General features: G+C 49.8%; 1 protein-coding gene across 3 annotated transcripts in view; it reads right to left on the reverse strand.

Moving 5' to 3' along the window:
• LOC147646149 (maestro heat-like repeat-containing protein family member 7) overlaps positions 1–27838 on the reverse strand; it is a 165252-nt gene that overhangs the window by 111157 nt on the left and 26257 nt on the right. The window contains exons 1-16 of one of the 3 annotated variants that reach the window (XM_086873865.1): positions 11486–12072; positions 11228–11386; positions 10894–10952; positions 10635–10784; positions 10297–10445; positions 9845–9992; positions 9408–9595; positions 9181–9318; positions 8787–8901; positions 8477–8614; positions 8087–8263; positions 7795–7950; positions 7535–7636; positions 7062–7164; positions 6725–6781; positions 5994–6435 (exon numbers count right to left, since the gene is read on the reverse strand). In XM_086873865.1, the coding sequence (XP_086729991.1) occupies positions 6179–6435; positions 6725–6781; positions 7062–7164; positions 7535–7636; positions 7795–7950; positions 8087–8263; positions 8477–8614; positions 8787–8901; positions 9181–9318; positions 9408–9595; positions 9845–9992; positions 10297–10445; positions 10635–10784; positions 10894–10952; positions 11228–11386; positions 11486–11609 (2220 nt within the window). In that variant the 5' untranslated portion in view covers positions 11610–12072 and the 3' untranslated portion in view covers positions 5994–6178. Of the gene's footprint in view, positions 1–5993; positions 6436–6724; positions 6782–7061; positions 7165–7534; positions 7637–7794; positions 7951–8086; positions 8264–8476; positions 8615–8786; positions 8902–9180; positions 9319–9407; positions 9596–9844; positions 9993–10296; positions 10446–10634; positions 10785–10893; positions 10959–11227; positions 11387–11485; positions 12073–27838 lie in introns of those variants that run through there. The other 2 variants (XM_086873864.1, XM_086873866.1) reach the window with 2 other exon arrangements.

Genomic DNA, 27838 nt, shown 5'->3' on the forward strand with positions numbered 1-27838 from the left:
GCCCCACCATTTGCCATGGACTGATCCAGGCTGCCCTGGAAAAGGGTGAGGCTCCAGAACATCTGCAGTACATTGATGACATCATTGTTTGGGGAAAGACGGCTGAAGAGGTCTTTGAGAAAGGAGAGAAAATCATCCAGGTTCTCCTGAAAGCCGGTTTTGCCATCAAGAAGAGCAAAGTTAAGGGACCAGCTCGTGAGATTCAGTTCCTGGGGGTAAAGTGGCAAGATGGACGGCGTCAGATTCCCACTGAGGTCGTCAATAAGATCACAGCAATGTCTCCACCCACTAGCAAGAAGGAAACGCAAGCTTTCCTAGGTGCCATAGGTTTTTGGAGGATGCACATTCCTGAGTACAGCCAGATTGTGAGCCCTCTTTACCTGGTCACCCGCAAAAAGAACACTTTCCAGTGGGGCCCTGAACAACAACAAGCCTTTGCTCAGATCAAACAGGAGATCGCTCATGCAGTAGCCCTTGGCCCAGTCAGAACAGAACCAGATGTGAAGAACGTGCTCTACTCTGCAGCCGGGAGCCACGGCCTGTCCTGGAGCCTTTGGCAGAAAGTGCCTGAGGAGACTCGAGGCCGACCACTGGGATTCTGGAGCCGAAGCTACAGAGGGTCCGAAGCCAACTACACTCCCACAGAGAAGGAAATTTTAGCCGCCTATGAAGGAGTTCAAGCCGCCTCAGAAGTGATTGGCACAGAAGCACAACTCCTCCTGGCACCCCGACTGCCAGTGCTGGGTTGGATGTTTAAAGGAAAGGTTCCTGCTACCCACCACGCCACCGACGCTACATGGAGCAAGTGGATCACCCTCATCACACAGCGCGCCCGTATTGGAAACCCGAATCGCCCTGAGATTTTAGAGATAATTACAAACTAGCCAGAAAGTGAAAACTTTGGTCTCACTGATGAAGAGGAGCAGGAACAAGTGACACGGGCTGAAGAAGCTCCACCGTACAACCAACTGCCAGCAGAAGAAGCACGCTATGCTCTGTTCACTGATGGTTCCTGTCGCATCGTAGGGATGAACCGGAAGTGAAAAGCAGCCGTATGGAGCCCCACACGACAGGTCGCAGAAGCCACTGAAAGAGAAGGTGGATCAAGCCAACTTGCTGAACTCAAAGCTGTTCAACTAGCCCTGAACATTGCTGAAAGAGAGAAGTGGCCAAAGCTCTACCTCTACACGGATTCATGGATGGTAGCCAATGCTCTGTGGGGATGGCTGGAAAGATGGAAAAAGGCCAAGTGGCAACGCAGAGGAAAGCCAATCTGAGCTGCTGATGAGTAGAAAGACATCGCCACCAGGGTAGAGAAACTGTCTGTGAGGGTCCGTCATGTAGATGCCCATGTCCCCAAGAGTAGGGCTAATGAAGAGCACCGAAACAATGAGCAGGTAGATCAGGCTGCAAAGATAGAGGTGTTAAAGATAGACTTAGATTGGCAACACAAGGAAGAGTTGTTCCTAGCTCGATGGGCCCATGATGCCTCAGGTCATCAGGGGAGAGATGCCACCTATAAGTGGGCACGAGACTGAGAGGTGGATCTAACCACGGACAGTATTTCCCAGGTTATCCATGACTGTGAGACGTGTGCCACGATCAAGCAGGCCAAGCGGTTGAAGCCGCTATGGTATGGTGGGCGTTGGTCCAAATATAGGTATGGAGAAGCCTGGCAGATTGACTACATCACACTGCCCCAAACCCGCCAAAGCAAGCGCTACGTGCTCACGATGGTAGAAGCCACCACTGGATGGTTAGAAACCTACCCTGTGCCTCATGCCACTGCCCGGAACACCATCCTGAGACTTGAAAAGCAGGTCCTTTGGAGGCATGGTACCCCTGAGATTGAGTCAGACAATGGGACTCATTTCAAGAACAGCCTTATAAATAGCTGGGCTAGGGAACATGGCATTGAGTGGGTGTACCATATCCCCTACCATGCACCTGCTGCTAGAAACGTTGAACGGTGCAATGGCTTGCTTAAAACCAGCTTGAAGGCACTGGGTGGGGGAACTTTCAAGAACTGGGAAATTAATTTAGCAAAAGCCACATAGTTGGTGAACACCCGAAGTTCCACTAACAGAGCAAACCCTGCCCAATCTGAGCCCTTTAGAGCGAAAGATGGAGATAAGGTTCCAGTGGTACATATGAGAGGTATGCTGGGAAAAACTGTTTGGGTTAATTCTGCCTCCAGCAAAGACAGTCCAATCCGTGGAGTTGTCTTTGCTCAAGGACCAGGTTGCACTTGGTGGGTGATGCAAAAAGATGGAGAGACCCGGTGCATACCCCAAGGGGACCTGGTTTTAGGGTGAACTACCCATGACACTGTGCTTGTATCTGTATCTGCATGTACATATGTATATAGTTAAAGTAGTATGTGTTCGTGTATAATTTAAAGGTTTAATATTTGATGTAACATTTTGGTATGGGAAAAAATTCGGGGTGGATAGTGTTGAGGGTTAGGTGTCCTTTTTTTTTTTGTTTTGTCCTTCTGGCCTGCCCGGGGAATTTTTACCCATTATGTGCTGGGACAACCTAACTACCGGTACTTAGGGGTGCTCACAACGGACAATGAGTGGCCGGGCCCAGGGCGGGGAAGGGGGCAGAAAAGGAGGGTGGGGACAGTTTTTGGGCTGGTTCTTCTTTGGTTTTTCGGGGAAGGACGTTTGTGTGCTGGGTCGCAGAGCTGCTGCGGTGGAGAGAAGGGAACTTTACCATCACCCAGACAGAGCGGCTGCTTCTTCTCCTTCTCCCCTCTTTGTTGGTGGCCTTGCACCCCCTGTCCTGCCGGGACGTGTAGCAGTGCCAGCCACCGCCGCAGAGCTGCTGATACACCTCATCCACCAGCCCAGGATCTCAGCTCATCCCTGCTGTTCCAGCCGACTGTTCCTCGGAGCCCTGCAAGAGCACTGGGACTGACTGCCCGAGGAGTTTGTGAAAACAAAGCCTCTCCTCCATCCCATCTCAGCCGAGAAGGCTGTCCCGGGGTCCCTGTTTCTGTCTTCTTGTTATTGCTGTAGTTATTGTTTGTTTGTTTGCCTGGTTATACTAGTAAAGAACTGTTATTCCTATCCCCAGATCTCTGCCTGAAAGCCCCCTTGATTTCAAATTTATAATAATTTGGAGAGAGAGGGTCTACATTCTTTCATCCCAAGGGAGGCTCCTGCTCTCCCTAGCGGACACCTGTCTTCTAGAACCAAGACACTGACCCATCTTGGTTTTGAGCTGAACATGTTTTATACGCTATCATTATACTACTTACATATTAATTATTAAACTTACTTTGTTCTATTGTATGCATTGTTTTTACCCAAGCATGGATTTCTCATGATATGCCCCAGGCCCCTAACATTGTTCCTCATGTTCTTTAAACAAAAATTATATCTAATCACATCTAACAATTCTATCATTTATCATATATTGATTCCACAGGTGCAGTTTCACATGATCTTTAGCAAGCACAAGGCCTAACATTTCCCAGGGCCTACTTTTCCTGGGCTTGCCAAGCCTAACTTTCTTTCTGAGTTCCCGAATTTCTTAAGATTTTAAAATGTTTTACTATCACCTCCAGAGTGACACAAAGAGGCCTGCCTGAACAGTCAGACAGCTACATCTATTTTTAATTTTAACTTTTAGAATTTTTCCAGAGCCTGCTGGCTGTGTTCAAGGTTTTCTCCCTATTTCCTCCCTAGTGCACATTCTCCAGAAACTCTGCTTTTACATCCTTTTGCATTGATTAAAGTTACCTGCAATGACCAGTCAAGCCAAACCATGGGAAAACTTGAACTTCGATCTCTACCCAGGCAAAATATCTGCCTCCCACATCTGAAGCCATGAGCTGCCAAGTACTGTCCCCACTGTGATACCCTGTCCCCTGGAGGTGTGCTGATGCCATTTCAAAGGGGTTGCCAATGAAAACAAGTTTGAATATTTTGGTAGTTTCCACATTGGCATTAAAATCCTTGACTAGAAAAATCACAAGTCAAGATTTCTAGGATTCTTCCATACCAAAGCTGTCATTCTCACCCGTGATTTTAGAGTGTCTGAACAGTCAGACAAGGTTTTAGTTTTAGACACTACAAAGTCCCTGCTGTTTGGCGATCCCATTCCATCAGCATATAGTCCTGATGATTCCTTTAGGCAGGAGCAGCAAAGGCAAGAATGAGCCAAACAAGCTGTTCCTGTGTTCTCATGTCCTGCACAGCAGTAACTGGGAATTCAAGAATGGATTCAGGAGACAATGGGTGCACAGGGAGCCACCAAGACTTTGGGATGCTGAAATGGACCAGCCTGGTACCTGTGCCCGGGCTGCACCGCGCTGAGCTCCAACTGGACAATCTAACAATGGTTGAATGGACACACCATGGGCCACTGGAGACTCCTACTCCTAGTTCTGTGAGCTACACTATTCACCTGTCATTCACCAGATGATTTTTTCATCTTTGCTTGAAATCCAGGAGAGGAAAAGGTCAACATGGAAAAGTGTTCTCCCAATTCTAGTGACACCTGTGCCTGCACACCACCTGTGCCTATGACAGGGTGGCTGGAGACTGGATGATGTTGATGATACTTTGCAACACCAAGTGCTCAGGGATTCTGGGATTGCCCAAGTGGAGAGCAAAACTGAGCTGTGTAAGTCCCTGCTTTTTTTCAGCACATGCTGCTTCTTCCTTTGTTCCAAGCAAGTCCAGGATTTGGTTTCATGTATCTTTAAGGTGCCTGGACAGAAGAGAGGGAGGGCAGCTGCAGCACAGGCCTCCTGCCCCATCAGACTCTCTCTCTCTATCTCTCTCTCTCTCTCTCTCTCTTTCTCAGGATGGCGCCAATGCCGCTGCCTTGGGACACCTGAGTGTGGAAGGCGAGCTCGGCCTCAAGCACGGCCATCCAAGTCAGTCACGGGCACAGGCTGCAGCTGAAACTGGCAAGCGTTGTTGTAAGGCTGCAAGTGAAGAGAAAGCCATTGTGGCCAACTCTGCTGAAGCCTTTTGCCAAAGCAAAGGCAATTGTGCCCACAGCCTCCCCCTGTTTGGCACCCGGCTGCTGCGGACGCCTCAGTGCGCAGGTGCCGACGTTGGGGCTGCTGCTGTTCCTGGACACACTCTGCTGCTGTTTCTGTGGGCTCCAGAGCCGCTTGGGCAGCAGCCACTGGGCAGCCCTGCCGGAGGAGACATCGCCACCCTCCCCATGGTGGCAGCAGCTCTGTGGGCCCCGAGCTCTGTGTCAGGGGGGCCTCGGTCACAGCAGCGTGGCCTGGGCAGCCGCGAGGGCCCGGGTTGGCCGCCAGCCCTGCCTCTGCCCACTGCCCCTTCCTGGAGGCACCCAGTGGCCGTGGCCTGGCAGCACCCCCTGCCCTCCATGTCCCCAGCCAGCCCAGCCTGGGCACCTCGGGCTGTCCCCACCCTCCTGCTGGGGTGGTGTCCCAGCCTCCAGGCCTTCTGCTGCAGGCCTGGGGGACATTTTGGGGCAGCACCGGAGCAGCCGGGTGTCAGGGACCAGGCGGCTGCCCGGGGGCTGCTTATGGCCTCTGACACCCAATTCCTCAGTGCTTCCCACCACCCTGGCTCCTCCAGGGCCTTCTGTCCCCTTGGAACCTCCTGCCACCCACTCCCTCACACATGCCCCTCGTGCCTTCCCACTGCCTTGTCCCGTCTGGGACTCCGCAGCCCCTCATCCCTTCACAGCCTCCCAGCACCCCGTGCCCTCAGGGGCTCCCCCAGCCTGGCCCGGCAGCAGCGCCGCAGCCCCACAGGAGCTCCAGCAGCTCCTCAGCCATCACGGCAGCAACACATGGGCAGCAGGACACAGATGGCGCTTCCTGCCTGCCACAGGGCTTGTGGCTTCAGCACAACCACCAAAGGCCAAGGGGCTTCTGGCCATTTCCCCTGCACACTGCACGCCCCGGCAGGTTGCTGAACACAAGAACCCTTTTCTCTCTCTTCCCCTATGCCCCACACAACCTGGGCAGCAAAAGAAAGGTCTTGGGACTCTTGTGGTTTATAACATATCCTATATTATTTACATACTAGATGGAAACGAAACGAAGAAAAGAATAATCTCTATGAAAAAAAAAATAACAGATGGCCCATGTGGCCCCAGAAGATAGAGCCTCTCAGCCCTAACATATCCTATATTATTTACATACTAAAAAGAAGAGAAAATAGGAAAATAACAACCCTTATGAAATAAACAATCCTGGCTGGCCCATGTGGCCCCAGAAGACAGAGCCTCTCAGGTCAGCGCTGACCACATCTCCAGCAGCGCAGCCACCCAAGCCCGACAGACGAGGCCGTGTCCTCCATGCCCTGAGGATTTGGTCTTGCATCCTCTGCAGGATGGAATATCGGGCACTCTGGATGGCCCGGAGGACATACAGCGTTTCAAGTGCCAGGTCTGACACGGCACAGCTTCTGTCCTCCGTCAGGCGTTCGAGGGCTGCAAGAGAGACGAACAGAGCTACGGTCAGACCCCAGAGCTGTGGGGGCCCAGCGAGAGCCCCCTGCCAGGGCCATGCCAGCCGGCTCTTGCCTTGGCCAGGAGGGAGCAGGGACCAAGGGGGTCAGCCCGAAGCTGCTGGCCACAAATGCCCCACGTGGCCCTGAAATCTCACTGTGCTCTGCCCACGCCGCCCCTCATCGGGACAGGGAGCAGAGCCCTCCACAGCCTGGCCAGGGCTGCAGCTGCCCCCGACAGCCAACACTGTCAGCCTGCTGCCGTGGCTCACCTCTGCACAACACCTGGAGCTCTGCGTGCTGCCCCCTCAGCTGCTCCCCGGCCATCCCTGAGAACACAGAGCCTGTCAGGGTCCCAGCAGCACAGCTCCCTGCCAGCGGCGCTGCCAGCCCTGTGGCCACACGGCCTCCTGCCCCGGCAGGGCTCAGCCCGGGCCCTTGCCGCACCCTGACTCAGCCCAAGGGCACGGCTGCCAGAGGCCGGCAGCAGCAGCCCCGAGGGCAGCCGGGGCTCCAGGGCGCCGGGCCCGGGTGCCGCTGCCGGGGCAGCAGCCGGGGCTGGGGCCGAGCTGCGGCGGGGCGGGGAGGGAGCCCGGGCTCGGGACTCACCGATGACCCTGATGGCCGCCGCTCGCAGGGTCTCCTGTGGGTCCTGCAGGTACTGCAGGGCCCGGTGCAGGTGCTCGGCCAAGGGGATCCTGTGGTCTGCCAGCTGGAGAGAGCGGCAGGAGGGAAGGGTTGGCGCGGGCTCTGCCCCTCGGCGGGGCGCTGCTGCCTGCGGCTAGCCCCGGCCTCCCGTGCCCGGCCAGCCCTGAGGCCCGGCCAGCAGCCGCTGGCGCCGGGCTCTGGAGGGGGCAGAGGGCCGGCTGCTGCCCGGGGAGCCGCGGTGCCGGCCCGGCCCGCAGCCCCGCTGGGCCGGGGCTCCATCGGCACCCGGCTCGGGGCCACAGGGGGCTGGAGAAGAAGCCGTGCGGACCCCGGGTGCAGCAGTGGGCAGGGGCACAGCTGCCAGCCCCACACACTGAGCACCGGGGCCAGGGGGCTTCTGTAGCTTGAGGCTGGGACTTCCAGGCTGTCCTTACCACGAGCTTGGCAAACTTCCACAGCTTCTCCTTCCTCACAGCTTTCTCCAGGTCTGGCCTCTTCAGGAAGTCAGCCGCGCGAAGGAGCGTTGTCCGAGAGGCCTGGGGAGCAGCAGAGAGCCGCAAATGGCCCCACAAGGCAGGGCACAGGAGTGTCCCAGTGCCAAGGGCTGGAGGAGGCTGCAGCCTGCAAGCCTGCGTCAGGGCAGGAGGCAGCTGAGCCCCCTGCCAAGGCGCAGCAGCAGCCCAGGAGTCCTCACCTCTGCCACATGCCGATTCTCATCTTGGCAGTGGAAAAAGAGTGGGAGCAGGCTCTGGTACACTCGTTCCTTCAGGGGCTTTCTTCCTTCTTCTTCTGCTGAAGACATCACTCTTCGAAGGAGAGACATGGAGAGCAGCTGCACCTGGCTATCAGGCTGTATGAAAGGAAGGAAGGAAAAATGACCTTATCATTGGCTTCTTATGGCCCACATCGGCACAGGTCTGCAAATGCACAGGGCACAAAGTGTCCGGGCAGCAGGCAGTGGCTGTGGCTGGGGCACAGAGCCTTACATTGTCCAGGAGTTTCAGGAGCGGCTCAGCCAGCTGCAGGGCCCTGCGCCAGGATATTGGGATGTCTTCTTTCAGGAAAATATGGCTCAGAAGAGCAGTGCTCATCCTGGCCACGACACTGTCCAAGTCCCACAGGAGGTGCACTAGTCTTCCTGTCAGGCTCTGAATTCTTTCGGCCTGTGCAGAACACAAGTGTGTGAAAGCCCGGGCAGCTGCCGCAGGGCCCAGAGGCCAAAGGGCTGTCCCAAAGCACTTGGGCAGCTGAAGCAGGAGGCAGGAGAGCTGCGAGGAGCTGCCTCAGCGCCCAAGGCAAAGGCCAGCCAAGGCCAAGTGACAGCATTGCCCAGCCTCATGCTGCCCACACGGCCTCAGCTGCTGCCCCCTTCTCACCATGGAGGGACGGTCCTTTAGCAGGAGGAGAGCCCTGAGAACCTGGTGATGCATCTCTGTGGAATTGTACCACAGGTACTTATACAAGATCTCCATTAGGCTGTCACCACAGTCACTCAAGTCCAGGCAATCTAGGAGCTGAAAGGCACAGGGCAGTGAGAGGGGAGCCGGCCGGCAGGAGCCTGGAAGTGCGCAGGGCTGGGCCCAGGCAGCAGCACAGGGCGCGGGTGCCATCCCAGGCAGCTGTGGCTGTGCCAGGGGACAGGGCTGGCAGGGAGCTGAGCGAGGTAGTGCTGGCCATCAGGCTCACCTCCACAAGGAATGCCATGGCAGAGACATCCCAGAGTGGCAACGGTTTGCTGAGCACCTCAAGCAGGTAGCTTAAGATGCTTTTGCACAAGTGGGCAGATGCACGGCGCATTACCCTGGAAGGCGGAAAATGGCAGAAAGAGTCTCAGCAAGGGTGCGAAAAGCCTCTCCCAGGACTGACTGACACAGTTGTCCTATTGCCCCAGCACCCTGTGAGGCGATTTGGGCCCTTGAGATGTGGCTGCTCCTGGACAGGTTCCTCTCGCAGCCTTTTGCAGTCTCCTTGGCCATCCCTCGGTGACGAGGCCCTCAGGCCCATGGCCACGGGGACTGTGGGGGGGCATCCCGGGCAGGGGGCACAAATGCCAGAGGCAGTGGGGAGAAGGGGGGCTCACCTGGCCAGCAGACCCACAGCATAGTGGTGGGTGTCAGCACAGAGCAGCGTGTCCCAGCCACGCTTGCGTTCCATTGCCACCACCACATGCTCCAAGTGGAGACTGCAGAGCAGGGCCTTCAGGGTCTGCACTGCAAACCTGTGTGCACAGCAAAGCCCAGGTGACGCTGGGAGCGCTGGCTCCGAGGCTGGGGAAGTGGCAGGGACAAGAGGACTGGCATGGAGCACCTGTTGGGGCTGGTGGAGAGGCCGTGTTGCTCCTGGCATTCCTTCCAGAAGGTATGGACGTCCTCTGTCATATACAAAGTACTGAAGTACGTTTGGAAGAGGAGATGCACGAAGAGGCGGGGGAAATAGACTGTGAGGATCTGTGGGCAACAGGGCCCCTGGAGGATCTTCCACATCACCAGAGTTGCCTGCAGAGGACAAAGCAGCCCGAGACAGCGCTCAGTGCCGGGGCGTCCGTGTGGCAGGGCCTGAGCGTGGCAGGGAGAGGCCGGGGCAGACGCAGGGGGAGCAGCGGGCCTGGTGGCCCTGAAGCTGCCCCTAGGCCAGGTTTGTGGCCAGTGCCTGAAGCAGGGAGATGCAGTGGGGGAAGGAGGCAACAGAGCTGCTGGAGAGGCGGCCGGCCTTGCGGTGAGCAAATGCCAGCTCCAGAAACTCACAGTCAGGGAAAAGACAGCCGTCTTGTCCCCATCAGAGGTGCCCAGGTTTTTCTGCGGCCAGCTCCCCACCACATTGATGAGGAGCGGTGTCACTTCCTCTGAAATCCAGGGCGAGAGCAAGATGGTCGTCCACATGGCCATAGCAGCTCTGCGGGGTCAGACACAGCACCGTGGGCTGGGCAGCAGCGGGGAGCTGAGCTGGCCGCCAGCTCTGCCTGTGCCCACTGGCCCTGAGCGGCAGCAGCAGCCAGGCAGCCCAGCCCTGTGGGGACAGGCCCCTGAGGGGCAGGCTGGCAGCACGGCAGCAGGCTCGGGGGCCGACTTTGTAGCAGGGCTGGCAAAGGGAGCAGCCAGAGGGCCCTGCAAGTCTGTGTTGCTCACAGCCCTGGGCCGGGCTCTACAGGGTGATGGGCTGGGGAGCCCTGAGGCCTCGGGGCAGCTGGGCCCCATACCTGTCACACGTTGGGGCCACCCGCAGGAGAGTGATGGCCACATCATCGGGCTCTGCCTCGGCCACTTGCATCAGGGCCCAGTCCATCCTGTGCTCAGCAGCCTCATTGGCCATGAGCCACTGGTGGATGTACCTCACCACGCCGGGCACCTGGAGAAGGCACAGGGAAACTTGGAATGCTAGCAGAGGGAGTCAGCAATGTGCCCAGCTTCTTCCCCAGACAAGTGCTTCTCTTCCAGCCCACTGCCATGGCCTCAAAAGCTTCAAGTGAGCAGCAGGCGTGGCTTGGGAAAGCCAAGCAATTGCTGGAGGATCAAAGGCTGGCCACAGGCTGCTTACTTGCTCTGGATTGAAAAGAGCCGTCTCTACAAGCAGATCCAGCTGGGCAGCGCTGCTCTGTTCTACCAAGACCTCTGAGGATGCTTTGACCTCAGTGTCCATAGGTCTGGTGTCTTCCTTGCCAATTCTCTTGATGTATTGGTAAAGAAACTGTAGGAGAAGGGCAGGAAGACAGGGAAGTTGCATGGAGTGCTCCAAGTGCGGTGCTGGGCTGAGCAGTGCCAGCAGGCCCAGCGCAGGTGGGGATGGCTGCAGGTACCTGCGCTGCTCTGCGGAAGCGGCCACGGGCGGTGTCCTGCTCTTGTGTGCCGTCCATGGCTGCATCTGGCAAAGAGCAGCCAGAGCTGAGGGGCTGCGGGAGAGGCCGGAGAGCACAGCCCAGCCCTGCGTTCCCCAGGCAGGGACAGTCCCGGGATGCCCCAGGGAATGCAGCACGGCCACTGCTGCGGGGGCAGCCCCAGCCCCTTTTTTGTGCTGTCCATGGGTGTGTCTCCACAGGACAGTGTGGGATGGGATGAGATGGGATGCAATGGGATGGGATGGGGCCAAGATGGCCGCAGGCACCAGCCCTGTGGCCCAGCTCTGCCACTCACCCTCCTCCAGCGGCTGCAACTGCTGCACCTCTTCGGTCTCTGGTGCTGGGGCAGCTCCAGGGCCTTCTTCCTCGACCTCCTCCTCCTCCTCCTCCACCCAGGCCAGCTTGGGGACTCTTGGGGGTTGCTGCTCCCTATCTTCTTTCGGACTCTCCAATCCTTTCCATAGGAACAGCACCAGGGGATGGCATGGCATGTAATGGGATGGGGCCAAGCTGGCAACAGGCACTAGCCCTAAGGCCGAGCTCTGCAACTCACCCTCCTGTGGTGCCTGGAAGTCCTGCACCTCTTCAGACTCCTGTGCCAGGACAGCTCCAGAGCCTTCTTCTTCCTCCTCCTCAAGCCAGGCCAACTTGGGCACTCTTGGGGGTCGCTGCTCCATGGCAGTGACTGGATTTATGGCTACTTGCAGGAGAGATGGCTCGGAAAAGCTCGGAGTCAGCAAGTCCTGCAGTCGTGCCTGGAAGGCACCTGCAAGACTCAAGTCCTGGCAAGATTGCAAGACAGCGAGTCCTGCACTTGGGTCTTGAGGGCTCCTGCCACAAGGACAGGAGGCTCCTCGACAGGGATTGTGGTCTGGTCTCAAGGGCAGAGACTGCAGGGATGGGCGACACGTCGGAAAAGCTCCGGGTCACCAAGTCCCACGGTCTGCCCTCAAGAGAACCTTAAGAAGGAAGGCTCAGCAAGGCCACAGGTCAGCAAGACCTGTGGTCTGGCCTCGAGGTCACCTGTAGGAACAGTGCTTCAGAAAAGCTCCAGGTCCGACACAAAGGAGTGCGCTGTGCGGGGGCTCCTCACAGCACCGCTCTGGCGCGTCCTGACCCGTCGCGTGCACCGAGCACTGTGGCGTGGCCCTGTCACCGCCAGCTCCTATGGCAGCACGTGTCACAAAGGGCCCTTTGACATCTGCTCCCGTTGCCACCATCCCACGGTGACCGTGCTGCAGCGTGTCACAAAGGGCCCTTGCACACCCTGCCCTCTGCCCTGGGGCCGCCCCCATCCCCCCCCCAAGTGGCCCAGCTTGGAAGGAATCCCTTGCCCAAAGTGTCTAAGACAGCCTGATGGGATCTTTAGGAACAGCTTGTTAGAAATGAAATGGAGGCAAATTTATCAATAGGAATTTTATTGAAAACTTTGTAAAATTTACTCATGGAAATGTCTCGGTGTTGAGAGACAGGTGTCTGCTAGGGAGGGCAGGAGCCTCCCTTGGAATGAAAAATGTAGACCCCCCTCCCTCCAAATTATGATAATCCTGAAATCAAGGGGCTCTCAGGCAGCGATCTGGGGATAGGAATGACAGTTCTTTACTAATATTTATAACCAGGCAAACAAACAACAATAACTACAGCGTTAGCAAGAAAACAGAACCAGGGACCCTGTGACAGCTTTCTGGGCTGAGACGGGAAAGGATGGAGAAGAGGCTTTGTTTCACAAACCCCCTCAGGTTGGCAGTCAGTGCTGGTGCTCCTGCAGGGCTCTGAGGAACACTCAGCTGGAACAGCAGGGATGAGCTGAGATCCCGGGCCAGTGGCTGAGGTGGATCAGCAGCTCCGTGGTGGTGGCTGGCACTGCCACACGTCCCAGCAGGACAGGGGGTGCGAGGCCACCAACGAAGAGGGAAGAAGGAGAAGAAGCAGCAGCTCCATCTGGGTGATGGCGAAATTCCCATCTCCCCACCACAACAGCTCTGTACCCAAAGTGTTCTTCTCCGAAGCTGAAGAAGACACCAAACTGTCCCCACCCTCCCCTTTTCCTGCCCCCTTCCCCCCCTGGGCCCAGCCAAACTCTTTATCTTTCCTCAAGCACACACCAGGTACCCGCAGTTAAGTTTTCCCTGCAAGTCATGAGTAAAAATTCCACAGGCAAGCCAGAACTAAATAGAAAATAAAGGACACCTAACCCCCAACACCTGTAAGTTGTATCTTGAGAGTCAGCCAGGATCTTTGTTTGCCAGAAACACCTCTGAAGTTTAATCAAGGCATTAGTCATCAAAATTATTTTGAAAATTTAAAGATCAAAGTAGCCAAAATACTCAATGTAACTAATTGCTGGGTATGTTCTCAGCTCAGGTTGGGAGGAATGGGGTTCCCTCGGAGGGCTCACCCTGTGGGGTGGCCAAAACTCTGTCAATGGGCTCTGACTTGTAACGGATCCAGTGCAGGGACACTGACAGAAAACTGTGCTGTGGAACACAGGAATGCAATTATCAGTTTTACAGGATTGACTGAGATTTCCCTTCCGGAGAAACCAAGCCCTGTTCTAGCTGGAGGCCACAATGTGAAAGGATTTCTGTGCTTTACCATCACAAGCTTACTCCTTCTTTTTCCTCACTCTCATTCATGTTAGGAACAATAATTCTGTTGTCCATGGAGCTGGCACCTTTTGAATTCCAGAATAATGTCCCCAAGGTCCTTTGCTGTTCAGCTTTACCGCGCTGTCTGTGGCTAACAAGGCTTGCTGGGGTCCTTTTCCCTTCGGCTGGAGAGGTGCCGGGTCCCAGTCCCTGCGGGACAGCCAGGCTCCTGGCTGGAATTGGTGTGGAAGTCCCTCAGGGTCACATCAGCCTTCACATGGAGCCCCGTGGATCTGAGCATTTTCCAAAGGGGCCGTTGGGGCAAACAGGGAGATTTGGTCTGGCAGGGTCTGTAAAACAATATCCCATCCCATCGACTTGTTCTGGCAGAGAACACTTGGCTGCAGGGACATATTCCCATTGTTCCTGCCCAGGTCTCAGGATTCAAACAGTGTTGTCTTTGCCCAGAGCTGTTCCTTCAGCTGGCTTGGGAGGGCCATTTGGCCTCTGGACCCACACTCTGGCTCCTTTATTAGGACTGCTGGGTCCAAACTCTTTTTATCCACAAATGGAGGCAATTTGAAGTGGATATTCTTTCTTCACAATTATTTTTTCAATTGCGATATCAATATTTCTTCTACCTTGTCATGGGGTTGAACAATCAAATCTTGTTCACTATTGTTTAACAGACTTACTTCAATTTCTCCTTGATAATCTGCATCAATTCCTCCTCCCGTGACATGAACCCTTTGCAAGGCCAAGCTCCAGTGAGCAGTTATCAAACCAAAGTGTCCTGGAGGAATCTTAATTCTTATTCCTGTATTGTAAACTGTCATTTGCTTCTGATTTCTCCTAATGAATTCCAGTGCATGAAGGTCCAGGCCTGCAGCCTCTGGGGTGGCCCTGGCAGGGGCCATCACAGCCAGAACAATTTCCCAGGCAGTCCAAGTCTCACTGTCCATGGCTGTGTTTGCAAATTGGGTGCAGCCGTGCACACCCAGGGGTTTCCATTTCCCAGTGGGCCCATTGTTAAGGGCATGGAGCCCATCTGGGAGATGGGTTCTCCACCGGGACAGGTTCCCATCTCCTCATTTTATCAGCTGCTCTTTTAACAATTGTTCAACCAATCCTGTAGCTTGTAGATCGTGTGGTACGTGAAAAACCCAGCAGTCTTAATGACTGTGTTTTTCCCAGGAACAGACAAAGCATTCCACATCACAGCATTGCCAAACCCTATAAAAATTGCCAGTTTTATCCCTTCCTCCTTTATTCCTTGTATACAGTTCACAAAGTTTACCATTGACATTCGGGTCTTTGCTAGTCCTTTTTTGTAGGGTATTTTAGTGTTACAGTGAGCAGCCAAAGGTAATGTCATGGGGTAGCTTTACCTTTAAGACAGCTTAGAGGGAGAGAAAGTTGAAGCTGCTGGTGGCTGATGGGAGTTTTTCCTCCCGATCAATTATCAGTCATTTCCAAGAATTGACAGCAGATCTGACTATTAAAAAGTGAATTCCACTTGTAAACACCCCCTTAAGAAGTTGTAAGAGACGGTCCGAAGATTCCCTCATCTGTCTCACAACCGTCTCAAGGACAGAGACTGAGACCCTGAATATCACAAGGGACTTGGTTTGGGGGTTTGGGCCTAGCTGAGATGGATGTTTGCTCAGTGATTGTTTGCAGGAGGTTGCACGGTACACTGCTCTTGTTCCTGCTGGTGAGCAGAGGCTTGGTAACCTGCGCAACGGGTTTTCCACGACTCATGGCTCTCATTCCTGCTGGTGAGCAGAGGCTTGTGCCTGGTACCCTGTGCAATGGGTTTTCCACAACACCTTGTCCTTGTTCCTGCTGGTGAGCAAAGACTTGCAAGACATGGATCGCTCTGTACCCTACACCTGCTCCCTGCGCAATGGAATTTCATTACAATGATCATCAATCTCATCTGGTTTTGGCCCTGCGCCCCTCGCTTTGCAAAAGACTATAAAATTATACCCCAAACTCACCTTCCTTTGAGATCTCCCCAACGGACAGAAGACTCTGCGTCGTTGGACGGCTGAGTGGACTTCAACGTTGGTAGCTATAATCCCCTTACTCTCTTTTCCTTATGCTTTGCTTTCTCTTTTCTTTCCCTCTATCGCATATTAGTGCTGATGAGCACTCAATAAACTGTGTTTTCTTGTTTAAGTCCTTGGTTTGCTGATAATCTTTTGTACTCTAAGACCGGCTAAAAGAACCACATCACGAATCCCACCTTGCGGATCGTGACATAAATTGGCGTCACGGACAGGATTCTGAGAGACAGAAGGGGTTGCAGGTTGTTGTGCAGTCTGTATCAGGGGAAGGACGTTTCGCTTCAGCCGCACCTAGCCTGCCACGCTGGTGAGCAGTGTCTAGAAAGCAAGGGAGGCGACTCGAATTTCTCACAAACTGCACACGCCCAGGTGAAAAGCACCCCTACACTCATTTGAAGGCTCTGTCTTCAGAATTTTACACGGGATCTTTGAGTACAAAAGGTGGGACTTACTGGTTTTTTATATTTTGACTGCTTGGTGTAGCGGAGAGTCTGAATTTTAACATAAAGGTGTGCCTCCCAAGCAGATTTGGTCTCTCCACCCACGACAGGGGGGAACGCAGCGTTGGCTGCGTCTGATGTAGTGTAACTGAGTTTTACCTCCCTGTAGTGGTTCTGTGTACTGTTACGTGTTTTTGATGAATTTTGACTGCTTGGTGTAGCGGAGAGTCTGAATTTTAACATAAAGGTGTGCCTCCCAAGCAGATTTGGTCTCTCCACCCATGGCAGGGGGGAACGCAGCGTTGGCTGCGTCTGATGTAGTGTGAGTTTTACCTCCCTGTAGTGGTTCTGTGTACTGTTATGTGTTTTTGATGAATTTTGACTGCTTGGTGTAGTAAAGAGACAACTTGAATTTTAACATAAAGGGGTGCCTCCCAAGCAGATTTTGTCTCTTCATCCATACAGGGACGCGAAGGGTGACGTGGCAAAGGCTGCGTCTGTGCGTAACTTAAGTCTTACCTCCCTGTAGTGGTACTGAACCCTTCACACACACAAACATGAGTGAACACTCTGAAAACTCTAGTATAAAAGATAAAGCTGCATTCATTGCTTTGTTAGCAAAACACAATGCTAAGCCCTCCCCAGCTGGGGAAGAATGGGCTCAAAATAATTGGTTTAACCTGGAAAATGTAACTGATAGAATTTGCTCCCTGCAACATGAGGCAAAATTCAAATTTGGCCGTAATAAAACCATAATTTGTTCTGTATTGGGAGCTTGCCTTACGTCAGCTGTAGAGGCTCGCACGAGACGAAGGCAGGAAGAAAATGCAATTATTGAATCCCTACAAAATTTAGTTGAAAGTTTGCAAAATGAAAATAATTTGTTACGAACTGCTCTGAGTGAGGAGTGTGCCAAAAATTCACAGTGTGCTGATTCCTTTAAGGAGTCGCTGGAAAAAGAAACTCCTCAGATAAATCACAAATATTCTCAAGCAGAATTACATTTGGTAAAAAACTGTGGTGAAAACTGTTGCTCCCAAATAAGACCTTTGATTAAAACAGAATATAACTATATCAATGATGAAGATCTTGATCCACATATAACCACTAAAGAAATCCCGTACACTGCTACTGAATTGGCTAAGTTAAAAAAGGAGTATGGGCGTCTCCCTCACGAGTCAGAGACAGAATATGTATTTCGAGTGTCTCTCACAGGGGGAGATCAAATTCGATTATCTGAACAAGAAGCAAGTGGTTACTGGGGACATGGTGTTTTCATAACAACAGGAGATAACCACAACCCATGGTCCCTAACACAGCGAGCTGCATATTGGGCAGGGGGACTTAACCCCCTGGAAAGGGGAGATCCTGTAGCTCTAACCGGCTCCCCAGACCAAATTCTCAAAAACATGCATAAGGCAGCTTGTCTACAACTGATTTATGAAAGAAAATTAATTGTTGGTTATGAATCACCAATTTTGTTACCTGTGAAAGCTGAAATTATGACCCCTTTAATTTGTGGTCTTTCAGAATCACTGAAACCTACAGCAATTCTCCTCCAAACAACCATAGATGATATCCTTGTGGGAGGAGATGAAAAAGAAGTAATAAAAAATAAAGATGCTGAAAAGAGGTGCACTACCTGGGAAAAGGGATTGTTGGTAGTTAATCCAGCTCTCATAGAAGTAGAAAAAATTACACAACAACAACCAATTGCATTAAAAGGCCCTTTTGAAATTACTAAGACAGCCACTGCTGGGACTCTCCACCCTGACGGGGTGGCCCAGAGGGCCACAGTGAGGAAGTGGTATGCCCAGATTGAACATGACTCTAACATCTTCTCAATAACAGAAGGAGCTGTAAAAAATCAAGTGATACAAAAAACTGAGAGCTTAAGTAGCAGCCATGACAAACCTGACTTGATAATTAAAGAAACCCCTCCCAACATAAAAACAGAAAAAGGTAGGCTGATTTCTAGCCTACAGTATTGGTGGAACTTGGGGGTGAAGAAAGGGGTACCGAAGGGTTTAATGGTTAACCTGCCGCTTAAAAAATTAAGTAAATTGGTCTCTCAGTGGCAGGATTCCAGCCCCATTGTACCAAGCGCTCCACCTCACCCTCAACTGATTCTGGGCAGTGGGCCAAAGCAACACCACTCACAGGTTCTGGACAGTGAGCAAAAACAATCAGCAAACTCTTGGTTCACTGATACCTCTGCCAAACGAGAGGGAGAGGTGTGGAGGTGTGGGGCAGTAGCCCTCCACCTTTCCTCTGCTGAACAAATCGCTACTGAGGAAGAAAGCAGCACTCAGGCTGCAGAGCTGATAGCTGTTTGGAGTGTTTTCCAACATGAGGTACAGAATACCTCCCTTGTCTGTATTTACACTAACTCCTCTGCTATGTTCAAGGGATATACTGAGTGGCTTCCTTTTTGGCAACAAAAGGACTGGGAAGTAAACAGAATTTCAGTATGGCAGAAGGAAAAGTGGCAAGAAATTCTACGCTTTCTGCTGGTAAGAGTGGGGATTATATCTTGGTTAGTCCAAACTGAAACTTTTAAAAGAACTACAGGAGAATATTCATGGGTAACCTCCGATGCCCTGGGGATAGAGCATTGGATAAACACCCACTGGATAATTCCATCATTTTAATCTCCTGCCCCTATGTGGCAGACTCTGTTTTGTTTATTTTCTACAGAAGAACACCGAGGGACATGAAGATCAGATAAACCATGAACTTATAGATTTAAAATAAATGCTGTAACAAAGCCTATATTAAGTGTGATAATCACATACCATGGTGTAAATACCCCTTTTGTGCTGAATGGTAAAACTAACGTTTTCCCTTCTTTTCTGTTAACTCAAGGTGATGATGTTTCAATACGCTGCAGACTGAGTACCGGATCCCACACTGAGCCTGTACACAGTCAAGTTGCCGGATCTCATGGCCAGGTTATATCTTGTGACACTCGGAATCAAGATTGTTGGCTGAATTTAACGGCTGTACAATTACCTATCACACAACCACCAATTAGACTGACTCCAAAAATTTCTGAAATTGGACCCTATGTAATCAGGAAAACTGGCCAACAACAAATGCTATTTAATCCAGCATGGTCTATCAAACAAGTTAAATTACTAACGCAAAACAATGTCTCAGAGATTCAGCCAGCTTGTTCACCTTTTTTGCAAAATTCCTTTGAGGGGTGGACAACCTGGTTGCGAAAGTGAAATTCTTTTCACAAACGGATGACAAGAGATATAACCGGTGTCGTGGGATCAGGACTAGGAATTTTGAATAGTATTGATTCAGAAGTATTGATGAATAAATTGGCTGTTGCAACTAAAGATTTGACCAAAATACAACAACCACTGAGGTCATCTTTAACTGCTTTGGGAACCCAACAGTGGTTGCTATTAAACATATTACCAAATTGGGAAAGGGTAGATGTAGATGATCACAAATTAATAATTGATGCACTCAGTGCTACCCAAAACAATGTTTCTCTGGCTCTTAGCTGTATTCAAGCCCAGTTGTGGATGCAGTCAGTTGCTGCATCAATTATCAGAGAGGGTGAAGAAGGCACCTTTCCCACTGAGATTCGGAAAATAGTCTGGGACAATGCCAATGATTTTGAAAAGGAATTTCAATCTTGGTGGAATTTGGTAAATTTTACCTACGATCCCACCACAAACACAGCCACAGCTTTTGTGTTGACAATACGTAATGCTTCAGTACATTCAATCTTTCCTATCATTGCACTGGGGCTGAATCATGACGGAGCTGTTCTCTATCCTTTAGAGCATAGGGAATGGGCCCGTCAGATTGGTGGGAAATGGCAAACTGTTGGTTTAGAAAATTATATTGTCCAGGAACAACAAGGGTTTATCTGTGAAAGTAATGCAATCAAAGCTCAAGACATTTGTTTAGACACAGAACAGAATATCTGTCATTTTGAAATCCATCCTAATGACACTTCTGAAACAGTGCTTGTGTATGTAGGCAATGGATGTGTATGCTTGAGAACTGCTTGTGATAGTATGCTTGTAGAAAACATAGTAGTGGATACTAAGAATCATTCAAATTTTTGTGTATGCAATTTTACTGAGATTATAGGTTGTGACTTTTCTTATTTAGCTCCAGTTACTTCATATTATCTTTTGCAGTATAATTACACTTTGATTCATTGTTTAGTGCCTGCTCCAATTGGAATGAACTTTACTCTGGTAAGGCAATTGTTGCTTCACCAGGATTTAATCGAAATTTTGGAAAAGATCAAAAAGGATGGACAAAAGACCTTAGTTACGGTTCACCACAATGTGAAAGGAATACATCGTGTTCTGGAAAGAGTAAGGAAAGATGCTGAACACAAGTGGTGGGACACTCTTTTTGGGTGGTCACCAACTGCTACAGGTGTTTTGAACAAATTGTGTCATCCCATCATCGTCCTCTTGGTTTTAGTTTTACTTGGTTTTGTTCTATCAACAATCTTGTACATCCTGAATTGGAGAATGATGAAGAGGTTGACACAATTGACTTCCATAATGGATGCACACAACATGATTGGTACTTTACATGTTGCTGATACCCCTAAGGTTATCGATACTCGATGAATTATGCAGGCACTACAATAAATAATTTGACATTGTGACTATGAGGTTAATCATTTTATCATGGTGTATTTTAGAATATAATTTATTGTTTGTTTTAAGATAAGAAACCAATATGTAAGTCTTAGTCGAAATTATATATATGGAATAGTTTTTCTTTGAAATCAGCATATTGATTTACTTATTGTTTTTGTTTTCTCTTTTTCCTTTTTCTGTCCCTTATCTTTTCCCTACTACCTGTCTCTGTTTTTTCTGGGATATACTACCAACTGTAACGAGTCCTGAAGACTTCAGAGAAGAATTCTGCAGCAGCACTACAACATCGTGCAGAAAGACCTCGACGATTGTGAGCCACGGGGTGGTGTAAGAGACGGTCCAAAGATTCCCTCATCTGTCTCACAACCGTCTCAAGGACAGAGACTGAGACCCTGAATATCACAAGGGACTTGGTTTGGGGGTTTGGGCCTAGCTGAGATGGATGTTTGCTCAGTGATTGTTTGCAGGAGGTTGCACGGTACACTGCTCTCGTTCCTGCTGGTGAGCAGAGGCTTGGTAACCTGCGCAACGGGTTTTCCACGACTCATGGCTCTCATTCCTGCTGGTGAGCAGAGGCTTGTGCCTGGTACCCTGTGCAATGGGTTTTCCACAACACCTTGTCCTTGTTCCTGCTGGTGAGCAAAGACTTGCAAGACATGGATCGCTCTGTACCCTACACCTGCTCCCTGCGCAATGGAATTTCATTACAATGATCATCAATCTCATCTGGTTTTGGCCCTGCGCCCCTCGCTTTGCAAAAGACTATAAAATTATACCCCAAACTCACCTTCCTTTGAGATCTCCCCAACGGACAGAAGACTCTGCGTCGTTGGACGGCTGAGTGGACTTCAACGTTGGTAGCTATAATCCCCTTACTCTCTTTTCCTTATGCTTTGCTTTCTCTTTTCTTTCCCTCTATCGCATATTAGTGCTGATGAGCACTCAATAAACTGTGTTTTCTTGTTTAAGTCCTTGGTTTGCTGATAATCTTTTGTACTCTAAGACCGGCTAAAAGAACCACATCACGAATCCCACCTTGCGGATCGTGACAGAAGTACAGACAGAATTCTCTTGCTCTCTTTGTTTTCCGGCTTCTGAGGAGGTAGCGGGCTCTGTCTCGGCCTCCTCCCCCCTCTCCAGGCCGACAAGGCCGCGGGGTGGAGGAGGGGAGGGGGAAGAGAAGCAGCGCTCGTCAGCCGAGCTTGGTTTTCAGTTTTTGTTGGTAGACTGAAACTTAACACCATGAACTCTTGCAGTTTTCTTAAAGCTTTTAATTTTTTTGCTACCTGGATAAACATACAGATTACTCCTTTTGTCAGAAAGACAGAGAGAGAGACAATCAACATAGAGGAGACATCATAGAACCACCAAAAACAGTGAAGAAAAGAGTTAAGTTTAAATAAGAAAGAGAGAATAAGATGATGCTTTACAGCTGAAATATCTTTCTGTTAAAGCTATGGAGATAGACAATAATAGTATAAAAAGACTCCTTTAATTCATGATAAGAGTATTAGGAGGAATGAGATATTCAAAGTGTAACTTTTGAGCAGAAGAAAGAGAGAGTACTTGTGATACTGTGAGTTGCTGGAATTGAGTTGAGTGAAGATTTTGAAGCTTTGAGAGGCAAAGAGAAAACTGTTTTCCAGGAAGGCTCACAGAGACAAATAAAGAAGACTTCTGCCTTTGAATAACTTATCCTTAAAAATAAGATTCCTAAACTCTGTGACCCATACACACCTCGGAGATGTGAAATGGGAGGAGAAGATTTAATGACAGATTTCCGGGCAGCTGGCATTAGAGAAATAGAAAACTATGATGAAAAATAGTTTTCTTGTGAGAAACTCTGTAAGCTAACAGAAAGAGACTTCTGGTTCTCTACAAAGACTGATGAAAGACTGTAGCAAGAATTAAGACTGTTTTTCACCACTAGAGTCCTAAAGTTATTTGTCTCTATGTTGTCATGTGTACAGAGAAATAGTGAAGATGTGGAAGATAAGGAGGTTTTCTGAAAGTTTATTCTGGTATTCTTATTCTTGTAGTTTGTTAATAAACTGTCTTTATTCCCTTTAAGTCTTAACCCTGTTTTGCTCTTGTTCTAATCCATATCTCACGACAAGAAATAAGTAGTTTTTAGTTACTGGTTTAAAACCACGACAAATTGGAATTGTCAGCATTATTTCACATTATCGATTTTTAGTTATATATATAAATATATATTATTATGTTGTTATTATTATTGTTATTATTATTTTACTTGGACAAACAAACCTGAGCTAAAGACTAAGTGACTTCTTCTGTCACTCCACGTGGGAGCATTCCGAAAACGATTGTTCCTTCTGTTGGTGCTGTTAACAAAATCCCTCCTTGTCTTCCCAAACCCTTGAGTTCTTTTCCTTTTTCCATATGCAATGTTTGGATGCATTTTAAGACATCCAGCGGTTCAGCCTCTTTTAACCGACTGCCCCACTGCTCGCACGGTGCTCCGACCTCAGCCCCACTCCAGAGCCAGCGAACTCTGGGGAGAGCTTCCCTTCTGGGAATTACAGATGGGACTGATTCCTTACATTTATATTTTAAAAGTGACATTTTGTTGTGATCTGGCTAGACTTTGCCAGTTTTGTTTCAGCAGCAGGCAGAGTCAGCACCAAAGGCACAAACACCACCTGAAGGAATCAGTGTCACTTACTGCAGCTCCAAGCAGCAAAAGATGACAAAAGGAGCAGCTCAACAATGAATCCAATCATCAGTGCCAAAGATTGCCTGCAGGGATTAACAAAGATCCAGCACCAGTTCCCCTCAGACTTTGCCATCCCCAGATCCACCCATCAGCTGGGGAAGCTGTCACAGCCAAGGGCTGGAGAGCCACTCCAGACACTGGGAATTCCTGCAGGTGCCTCCAGCCACAGGTGAGGCTCCAACCCCGCTGTGAGAGAGGGCCCAGCTTTGATAGTGCTGAATAAACCAACTGACAGCACTTCTGGTGTGGGAATATCTGGTTTCATCCTCCTCTTGGGTCCCTACCAAAGCCTGGCCAGGCCTCAAGGAGGAACCAAGGGAGTCAACCCTGACCATACACCCCAAACAAAGCCAGATGTGGGATTTCATGGCCTTGTCTGGCTTCTAAACACAGAAAGGTCAATCTATGTTTCATTGATGAGTGGATACAACTATCACAGTGTTCATGACCATGAATATTTCAGTAATGAGCAGATGGACAGATAACCTTTGGCTGGAAGGTTCATCCAGAGATCACCTTTGGCTCAGGGCCTGTTGTTCAGGCCTCACTCAGGGCCTGTTGTGCAGACCTTGGCACTTCAGGAACGAGGGTTAGTGGGGGGCTTGACACTGCTGGGTGACTGGCTGGACTGGATGAGCTCAGAGGTCTTTTCCAGCAGAATGGATTCTATAATACCAGGATTCTATCTGCTGCATTCAGCTAGGTCCATTACTTAGCAGCATTACTTTAGTCCAAAAGCCCCCTCTTGCTCAGCTCTTGTGGCCTGAGGCTTCAGCTCCTTCAGCTCCTGGTGCTGAGCTGCTCAAGCTGAAGGAGACCACTGGGAGAGAAGAATAAGTTCATTCAATTCCTTCTGGGACACGGAGAGGGGAAATGTGAAAACAGGAGCATTGTTTGGTGTGGCCTCCTCTCTGCTCTTCACACCTTTCAGTGCTTTGACCCAGCCAAGAGCTTTCTCCAGGATTCAATGAAGCAGCTGTTCCTGCTCCCAGCTCTGGCTCTTCCCAGTCTCTGACCTTGACTGGTTTTGTCCCTCTTGCTGTGCCCTCTGTTCCCCCAGGGGGCTGCCCCAGACTGAGGGATCAGATGCAGGCACTGCTGCTGCTCCCTCGGGACCAGCCCCAGTTTGGTTGTTGCTGTCAGTGCCAGCAGAAGCCGTGGCTGGAGCAGCGGGTGCTGACAGTGCCCCAAGGCCCGGGGCTGGAGGGGTCCCTGGGCTGGGGCTGGGAGGGAGCTGCCCCTTGTTCTCCCTCTGCCTCCCACAGAGCTGGGCCGGGAACAAGTGGGGCAGCAGAGCCAACAGGGAGCCTGCGAGTCTCTTGCAGCCGTGCCTGCTCAGAGTTTGGCCTTGGAGCTTCAGGTGGGCAAAGGCAGCTGCTCTGCTCCCTCTGCGTGTCCCCGTGTTCAGCACTGCTGCTCCATCAGTCTGTGCCCAGCAACGGGGAAAAGCCTCAGCCCTGCAGGGCCAGGAGCTGCCGGGCTCTGCCTGAGCAGCTCAGCCAGCGGGAAGGGAGCTGCTCCACACGGGAACCAGGAGCAAAGGACATGCCTTTTCTAGGACATGTTTTCTGTAAAAAAAACCAACAAAAACATCAAAAGCAAACAAAAAAAACCCCCCCAAAAATATGAAAGATAAAAATTACCCCCAAATGTGTAGTGAAAAATCTTCTATAACACTGGAGTAAGAAAGAGGTAACTGATCTTTTGAAAAAGAGAACTCAGCTTTGATTTTAGTTCCTTAGTTTGTTCACGTGCTAGTGAAAAGGATCCATTAGCTGCCTTCCTTGAGAGATTTTATGGATGTTTTCCAATATTAAGATATTTTACACTGCAGTTAAAGGAATAGAAAATTGAAATACATGTTCTTCATGACTGTGTCTTGAGTGTAAAAATTTGCAGTTTGAAACTTGGACCTAAATGATGAGTTCAGCGGGAGAAATGCAGCGCTCAACATGAATGATCAGCAAGTCTCATTTATTGGTAACTCTAAAACCACTTATATAGCATCAATAATTAGGCTCATACATAGTGCAAAAGCAAGCTCATTATTGGATATTTTTATTTAAGGTCAACTCCACATAATTCCACATTCCTGTGATTGCTCTTCTATGCTGAATTCACATTCTTCTGATCACAGCGTCCTGTTCTCAGTTAACAGTTATCACTAAGGCCTTCCTGACCTTGCAACATCTCACACCAACTGTACTCTATTGTCTCATTCTTTCCCAGCTAACTGCTGCATGGGAACATGACCTTTGCTCTCTAGCCATTCCTCTACAATTCCCCTGTTTTCTTTTTGTACTAACAAAACTGTAGAAGTAGCCCTTTTCATCATGTTTTTCAAGCATTGCAGTATGCAAGGAATAAACAGTAACACAATCACAATGATCAATATAACAACAATTGCCATTTGTGCCAAATATTTTAACCATGCTGTGAGACCTAGGGATTGAAACCATTCCTCTAATGGATTTGTTTCCATGGTTAATATTTTCATATTGTTCTGTAGTTGTCGGAGATGAGCATGAATAGACACTGAATGGTCAGAAAGATTCATGCAACACATCCCCTCAAAGTCTTCACAACCATGGCCCTGTGCTAATAGTAAAAAATCAATAGCAGCTCTATTCTGCAATACAGCATGCCTAACACTCTTCATTTCCAAAAGCAAATCAGATAAAACCTTTGATGTAATATTAAACTGTTTTCCTGTCCAACATGCCAGTCGTCGTAACTGTGTTAAGGCTTGAGCACTAGATACTCCAGGTGTAAAAAGAGATGACACAATCACTGTAGGACGTTCCCAAAGTTCAACCTGATCCTTGCATTCTGGCCCCAATTGGAACACACTTCTCTTTGTTCGTAACCTGGTTCTATTGGCTCCTAATAGTTGCTGTATAGTGGGTGCAAACAATGTCAATCTCCCAAAATAAAAAGGCCCTCCATAAATGTTTGCTGGCAGTCCTTGCCATGCACGATCTCCACAGATTAGAAAAATACCAGGTGGTAATTGCAGAGGTGAACTGCTAGAATTTACCTTGTGAGACCAATTGCCACAGTATGCATCATTATTTTGCAAATATAGCAAATTTTGTGGAGAAACATTTGTACCATTTGGCCCATGAGACCTTTTTGCATGATTGTTCCTAGCCCAATTGACAAAAGTTAAACAATAATTGCTAGGGGCTGAGCCTAACAGTCTTAACTCTTGTGCTTCTGACCCGGTAACATTTAAACCTGTAGCAATGTACCAAATTTGAGCATCAGTGGGATTTGCCTGAATTAAACCTGTGTCACAGATATTGATCCTGAATTTACCTGATGGAATTTCACATAATGTTTTGTTTGCTTCTTGGGGCATTTTCCAATTCTTTGTCCATTTTTTAAACATTGTGGCATTGAGTGAATCGCCTAAAGGTGCACCCACTAAACAAGTTCGAAAAGGATCTGAAGGGGTAGCCATTGAAAGGCAAAAATTATCTTGTCCAGTTTGATTGGCCCACATTATCCACATATTTTGTCTCTCATCAATGTCAATCAAGAGCCCTTCATTTCCCTTTATCATGGTAAACCACAACAACAACCTGATCAGAGATAGTCACTTAAGGACTTTAAAAAGATTGTAGGCAGTTCAGCCAGCATCTTGGCTGGATCCCATGTGAGATCTTGCTTCCCTTTTCTGTTACCCCTCTGCCTCGCGCGTCGATTCAGTTGCTTCGAACCACGGGGTGTTCCATCTTCTCAGCAGCAGGGATAACTTTCAGGGAAAGACCCTTTCTCTCGAGACTGCCGTTTTAAGAATTGCTCCCAATTTTTATTTTTTACCCCTGGAATATCACACCTGACCTGTGTCAGTGTTTTATGACAGCGTATTGTGGTTATTTCAATAATATACGGCAAAGGGGTATTAGGATGATAACAATAATTTTCTGGGTTTACCCCAAAAGCAAAAATCTCCCACCATCTATCAGATCCTTTTTCAAATTGTCCTGTTTGCACACTTTCCTGTAATGCAACCTCAGTGAAATTTCTTTCAAAGTTGTAACACTCTGTACAAATCCCTCTTGGGGATCGACCCCACTTAGAATGTGCCCACCACTTTTCTTTACACACTTTACAAATGTAACATACAAAAGGATAACATTCACACTCTGGTACTGTACACAAGATTTGCATGTGAGAGTCCATCAGATCCCGTCTCTATGTTGATGGTAGAGAGCGAGAAGTATCTGCAGAATTTTCTGGATCAGCTGAAGGTAAATCCCTGGGATCAGCAGGTTTAGTCCATCGGCTCGGCACCCAGACAGGCCCTGTGGGGGTAGACACACAAAGATAACCACGTCCCCAATACAGTACCTTGCTGGGACCTCCCCACAGTCCTGTTTTTGGATCTTTATAGACCAATCGGTTTGCCCTAGCATTTCTT

Source organism: Cyanistes caeruleus, unplaced genomic scaffold, assembly GCF_971803275.1.
Source record: "Cyanistes caeruleus unplaced genomic scaffold, bCyaCae1.hap1.1 HAP1_SCAFFOLD_119, whole genome shotgun sequence".
Classification (NCBI taxonomy): domain Eukaryota; kingdom Metazoa; phylum Chordata; class Aves; order Passeriformes; family Paridae; genus Cyanistes; species Cyanistes caeruleus.